General features: G+C 41.3%; 1 protein-coding gene across 1 annotated transcript in view; it reads right to left on the reverse strand.

Annotated features, from left to right (window-relative positions):
* DNER (delta/notch-like EGF repeat containing) overlaps positions 1 to 6,603 on the reverse strand; it is a gene marked incomplete at its 3' end in the record, with an annotated part of 42,411 nt that extends 35,808 nt beyond the window's left edge. Inside the window, exons 1-2 of the mRNA XM_010142113.1 lie at positions 6,598 to 6,603; positions 5,296 to 5,592 (exon numbers count right to left, since the gene is read on the reverse strand). Of these exons, the coding sequence (XP_010140415.1) occupies positions 5,296 to 5,592; positions 6,598 to 6,603 (303 nt within the window). The remainder of the gene's footprint in view (positions 1 to 5,295; positions 5,593 to 6,597) is intronic.
* Between the last annotated feature and the right edge of the window lie 575 nt (positions 6,604 to 7,178).

Genomic DNA, 7,178 nt, shown 5'->3' on the forward strand with positions numbered 1-7,178 from the left:
AAGAGCAGCAGGAAAATGCACAACTTTGACTCTTCTATTAAGTGATATGTAATGTTAGGCATCTTTGCCTTGGAACTCCACTTCCCTGGGCCCTGACTTCAAGCTCTAGGGATCTGCTAAAACAATCACCTGAAACTGTAGGATATTAAAACCAGGATTTTTTTAAATTGCAAAGTTTTTTTATATTAAAAAATGGTACTAGGATCAGACACAAAACACAGGAAGAAGCTCTCATAATGAACAGAAAACGGTTCCAGCAGTTTACAGGCAAATATTATGGAGACAAAAATGCCAGCATTGACACCTGAATTAAGCAACAAACTACACCATTTCTCCACAGCTGTGGGAAATTTGTGTAAAGATCTTAAGTACATCTCTTTCCTTAGCAGAGCTCTCTGCAAAACTGAAAGGTTGAAGAATGAGGGCAAAAGAGACCAATATATTTCAATAAGAAAGGACACTCAGAAGATGAAAACAATCTCTATGTCTCACTCTCAAAAAAACAAAACAAAAACCCAAAAAAACCTGCTAGAACTAGTAGGAGATATTTAAAACAGAACTCACCAGAAAATACACTTAACTGATTTTCAGAAACTAAAATAAAGAGCACTCCTATCCTAATTCCTCTTTAAAAAGTGGGATGGCTAAAGCGAAAAATACAAATAGACCATCTGAAGTGATCTAAAGACAATCTTAAAAACCCATTACATGTTACCGCAATAACATGAAACTCTTCCAAAACTCCCCTGAAGCATTCAGTAGCACAGAACCTTTAAGCCAGCAGGGAAGCTCCTTGGGGAACAGACTTACAGATACAACACAAATGATGCAGCTACTTTAAAAACAGTCACCACGGAAAACAAGATCCCCAAGCCCCTGTCAGAGCCTGAAGAATGTTCAGGAGCCACTTACAAAGACAAGCTCCTCGATCAGCACAGAATATACTGAAGGGCTGGTCTTCAACATATTACTCAGAGTTTAAAATGCCTAAACACCCAGTTGCTGAGAGGAAATACAGAACTCCTCTCTACGTACACATTCCAGAATTTTCTACCTAAATTATGTTCTTGTTTTTCAAAAGAGAACATAATACATAAAAACTATATTTCTGCTTCAAATGTTTTAACATTGTTAACTTTCTGAATCTCTATACGGGTGAAAGAAGAGCAACACACGTGTAAGCAAGGGTGCAATCTCCAGAAGAGTACCTATTCCTGCAACCCCTACCTGGACCCCAACAAAGCAGCAGCTTCTTGCCTAGAAGATTTCCTTACCAGGCCATAGCAATTAGTATAAATGAGATTGCAGAGGAAATCAGGCAAGATAACTTAAGAAGAAAGCAAGAGGCTTTTCTGAAAAAATTAAATAGTGCGAATTGTACCAATACTCTCCTGCCTTACACACCAACCAGAACAATGAGATACACATTCAAAAAGTGCTGAAATACCTACATAAATCTCAAGGCAATATTTTCACATGACTGCCTTTATTATTTTGATAAGTTAACTGAACTGGCCTTTAATTCAACGAGGCTAAGAAGAGTCACGTACAGACTCTATCCGCGTCTACATTTCAGCTAGGATACATATATGCAGCCTCTGCGCACTACTGAAAGTAGTTTCCTGCAGGAATTTTGTAATGTGGAATTTCATAGCATGTGTCTTGGAAGGCTGACCAGACATTTGTAATTCTGCAAGGCCTTATCAACACAGGCAGACTAATCCTGAAGAGCACAAATCCAGGCATTCTGCTGCTGTGATATATGTTTGCATTTCTTTTGTATCTCAACCCTCTGAGTTTAAAGAATTGCAGAAGGATTTTATCTCTTGCAAGACATGCCATACTTTCATCAAACTTAAAAATAACCTGTAAGTGAAATGACCCAGTTCACATTAGCCTTAGCAATTCCTCACTACCCTGCTAAAAAGATATTATGAACATTTCTGATAACTAACAGATGCTCCCAAATGCTGGAAGAGACTGCCCTGGTGTCATGTGGACTCTCCATCCTTGGAGATATTTGAGAATCAACTGAACACAGGTCCGAGCAACCCTCTCCAGCTGACCCTGCTTTGAGCGAGGGGATTGGACTACACGATCTCCACAGACCCCTTCCAACCTTCCTACCCTGTGATTCTGTGAGTAAAAATTCACCCTGTGAGCCAGTTACCTACTAAGTCTTTCCTGCAAATTGCCATTGTCACTTTGGGGACATCGTGGCTTTCACAAAACCTCACTCCAGTATATAGCAAGAGTGCTTCATCTTGAAAATATCCCCAAATGTGACACAAATATGTGCATGTGTGTGGGCACACTCACACACACTCAGACACCTGTGTATTTTTAACCGATGCTTTCCCCCTGTGCCAGCTGTGGAGGTTCTCTTTGGTTAATCTCTTGTCTTTCCATCTCAAAAAACTGTTGTTCTATTTGTACCTCCTAATCGGCCACAAAGAAATCTGCACGGTCTTGCAGCCAAAGCAAAGGGGGGGCAAATTAGTCTGGAATTAAATAGAATGCACAAACGTGTACAACATTTCCACACATAATTGCTGAACTAAATAAGAGGGATGGATACAAACTCATCTTACACAAAAGATCAGGGCTTAAATGAAAAAACTCTACGCTTAAACATTTAACCATATTTGAAAAGATATCGTGTTAATGGAATTATGTCACATAGGTTAACCATCACGAGTGTATTTTTTCCTGCCCTCCAGAGTTTCATATGGGACACTGCTTGAAAGAAAACTAGAACAGAAAGAAGATAAAGGCTCACTTCTACCGTATCTCACCAGTGGGAGAGAAAAGCAAAAGTGTTTAGAGTGGGAGTAGTGCCTCTCTGAAGAACGCTAAGGGAAGACTGACAGACTGCATCCAAAAACAGTATCAAGTGAAGAAGGTTTGCCAGTTATTGTAGCACTAAGTGTGATGTCAGGAAGGCTGCAAATCCACCCAGTGAATTCTATCTCTGGCGGTTTGTGTTTCTTTGCTCATCCAAGCCAATACCACTTTGCAGAGTCAGCAATCACACTGCCAGGAAGATCCAGTGCATTATGATGCATGGCGATCCTCCATATAACGCTATTAAAACTCTGTATTTCTGTCACGAGTTAACAGTGCCAACAGTACACCAAGAGGCACTTATCTTACACAATGCCACTTTCTCAGAGAGGTTACCTTACCCGGGGAATCACCATAGCCATATGCCTTCTTGTCTCAAGCTGGCCACAAAATCAATGTCAATTACACCAAATCTGACAATCAGCCTCTGCTGGTTTTGGCTGGAACAGAGCTAATTTTCTTCGCAGTAGCTTGCATGGTTTCCTCCAGGACTCCCGTTCTTGGCAGGCACCGGCCGCCCCGTGCCCGGGTCTGTGATGTCCGGAGGTAGAGCAGTGACTCTTTCACGGGCACCCCCTTGCTGTGGGGAAGGAGCTTGTGTGCCCTTGTGAGGTTGAGAGCTGTGCTGGTGGTGGCATGTGCCTCCGGTGGGGTCTCCCAAGCCAGACAGGTCTCAACTGAAGGGTCAGACAAAGTGTGTCCACGGGCAGGATGGGCTCACTAGCCTTCGGGCAGCCATCCTGGGAGAAGGACAACTCTGACTCCAAACCTGGGCAGATGGAGCTCGTTTAGCCTTGTAAGGCATCCATCATCTAAGAGAAGGATACTCTAACCAAACCTACGACCTGAGGACTTTGCTGTCACCGTCCAAGCTCGCTGGGCCCTGGCAGATGAACCTCAGGTGTAAAGGGTGGAGCCAGTTCCGCGCACGCTGCGCCTCACCTAAAAAATCCACCGCGCAGGCCCGAAGGGTGCACTCATCGCTTGCAGTGAGCGTGGGAAAAGCCCTTCCCAGATCTTTGTTCGCGAAGCCAAGCCATGATGAGCTTGCATGGTGCTGTGTTTTGGATTTGTGATGGAAACTGGTGATAACAGGGATGTTTTAGTTACTGCTGAACAGTGACAGTGCTTACTCAGCATCAAGGCATTCTCAGCTTCTCAGACTGCCCCCTCAGCAAGAGGACCAAATAAAAAAAAAATATATATATAAAAAGGCCATACTCCTTTTAAAGTCTTATAATTTAGTGACTAATAACACACATTAAACAAATGTTGTCCTCATTGCAAGGGGAATTACAAGTTTATTGTAGCTTTTAATCACTATCTCCAAAAGCTTCAATCTGAGCAGTAGTACTGCAGTATAAATAAAAGGATAGACTAGGACTCACGCGTTTAGCATTCTAATTCCTGGCTGTGTACCCGGCAAATCACTTTACTGAAGGCACTACCATCACCCCCAAAACAGATGCTCACATCTACAGGAGACTGTTTATTGGGATGCATTTTGCACATGCATAGTATTACTACAGGAGGGTGATCTCTGGACCAGGTTGGAGACTTACAGTACCAGCTGCTGTAGCACAGCCCATGCAGCAGTAGTGGTCTTGCACCTCCAAGTAAGAGGACAACAATGAAGAGAACTACAAGTCATACTTACAGTGATGGACTTCAAAGAGGAAGGGAGGAGGAAAATCATGTGATAGAATGAAAAAGTTATCAAGAGAGAAATAACCAATTCTTCTTTGTTTGTAAGCAAACATACTTTCTATCTACACTTGCTTTTCACATGTAAAGATTAACAGTAATCGGGTTAAGTTTGATAGGCTTTTTATTTTTGCAGATATTAGAGTCTCTGCAAGCCATTTACAAGTTACTAAGATCACGTTTCTTAAGGATCCTGTTGTGTGCTTCCCAGTTGTAGTTTTGCCAGATATTCTGAAGTTCGTCATTTCACTAAGAGATACAACAAATAAATACAAGTTTCCACCACCATAACTGCGTTTCTAGAGTCATGCATTGTGTAATAGAGCGACGACCACTGTTAACCCTCAAGTAGCTGTGTTTTCTTAACACTGCAAGGACACGCATTTTTCAAAGCAACATGCAAGTATAACTACAAATTGCAAAAAATGTATTAAAGGTATTGCTTTCACCTTTTGATTTTCCTAAGTTTATTCATGTTTGGGGATACGGTGTCATACAAATGACTGGAAGAAACAGTATTATGCCATTTCAAAGAAATAGCTAATACATTGTGTTGGTCAAATTAAGTCCATTACTCTTAACAAGTATAAAATTTTTTGTGTTAATTTTACTAACACATTAACTCAGGGCAGAGATCATATCTTCAGATCTCATGTAGACACGCATGAAATCATGCATGTATGACAACCCGACAACGACAACAAGAGTTCTTCTCTGTGCATTTTCATTTAGTCAGAATATTCTCACCTCTGTTTCATCCCATTTCAGATCTACAACTTTCTGTCCTTCTTTTGGCTGCCATGTAGGTAACGTCACAGTTGCTCTTGAACGAGGAAGAACAACGTCAGGTTCCAAGGTGGATGAGATGGCTCTGTTCTGCCTTGGTGACGTCAACTCTGTCTGTTCAGAGACTGGAAGGCTGTGAAATGAGCGTTCACAGTTTCTTCCCTCATAGCCTTCACTACAGAGACAGAGGTAGCCATCACCACTAGTGCTGCAGTTACCATGGTGACAGGGGTTGCTGGCACAAGGATCTGAAACAAACTGGGAAAAACATATCATACAGGTTAATTATTACACGCAAAGGATTTATTTCTGAGCTTTACAAAGACCATAAACCAGGATTCTTTTCCCCTCCTGTACTTATCTTCTAAACATATTCACGTTTAGAACCAAGCTCATCTGTGATGTATCCTCACGGACGTAAATTCAAAGGATTAAATACGACCATTTAACACTAATTCACTGTTGGTATTTTCAAGCAAAGTGATAAAAATGGAGTAGGAACATGGCCACTCTTTTATAATCAGGAACTTTCAAAACCAGCCTTAGAAGAGTAACCTATCCAGGGAAAACAACAAACATCCAGAAATTTAGTGCAGTAACAGAAATAGGAATGGGGCACAGAGCTCACCCAGATAACGAGGTCACGCAGCAGCTCTGTGTGGTCAGCATTAACAACATCACAGAATCACAGACACAGCTTCCGCTTTAAAACAGCTGGGCCTTCTACCCACACTTTTTTTAGTGAACAGCAATTTCAGAATCTGATTCACTCTCATGCTGAAACATTTCTAACAGAAAGTTGGAGCAAAAATGTGCTTGTGTTTAAAACAGGATGTGTAATAGCATAGGACAAGAGTGAGCTCAGTGACACAAGAAAAATCCTGTCCTAGGCTTGCCTGCCTTCTAATTTCTAGCTTCAATTTACCTACAGCTAGTGCGTAATCAGTTACTTACGTCATCCTTAACTTTCAGGGGAAATGTCTTTTCCCCCTTCTCTGCTGATGTTTACATCCACAAAGTATTTATAGAATACACATGCACTCTTCTAAAGTTTTCTTCTCTCATGGACTAAATAAGCCACGCTTGCTCAGACTCCTTGGGGAGGACAAGCCCTCCGTTCATGTGCTCATTTTTGCACTCCAGACAGCAAAGTTTAACACTGCTGTTTGCAAACGCACCAATACTTTGGTTTGTCCTGGAAAGAGCTTCCTTGATAGGACTTAAGAAATGTCTGCCTTAGAGCTAAACCACACTGCTACTCACCGCCATCATTCAACCAGCTAAGACAGCCAGACATTCCCTTGATTATCTTCACACAAAGTGGTAACCCATCTCTAGAAACAAATATTTTCTCAGTCTTTCAATACAAATTTCACCCAAGTACTCCAGTCGTAAAGGTTACCCAGTTCTTCCCCACATAATACTGCAGTCCTTCCTTGCATAAGCAGTGCTTCTTGTTGTATTTCTCCCTAAAACACCACAGTTATTTCTCATTAAAAATGTCTTTCAATTATCATAAGAATTACATAAGCTTTATCTATTGTTAATGTCATAAAAACAAGTATTGGATCTACACTAGAGATTTTACCTTCCCATCACACAAAAGCCTGGTGTCAGGGACACCAGATCCTGACACTACACCTACATAAAGCAATACTATTACCAACCTTGGCTACAATTCTTTCTTTGACCAGAATTTTGTTATACCCAGCCTCAGTAACTTTTTTTGACAGAGAAGAGAGGAAACATTATGACGAAAGTTAATGATGGAATGAGATTTTGTACTAACTGATGGAGAGGAGTTAGAAGCTATGGAGGACAGTCCAAACTATGTTGTCTACTCA

Source organism: Buceros rhinoceros, unplaced genomic scaffold, assembly GCF_000710305.1.
Source record: "Buceros rhinoceros silvestris isolate BGI_N320 unplaced genomic scaffold, ASM71030v1 scaffold31368, whole genome shotgun sequence".
Classification (NCBI taxonomy): Eukaryota; Metazoa; Chordata; class Aves; order Bucerotiformes; family Bucerotidae; genus Buceros; species Buceros rhinoceros.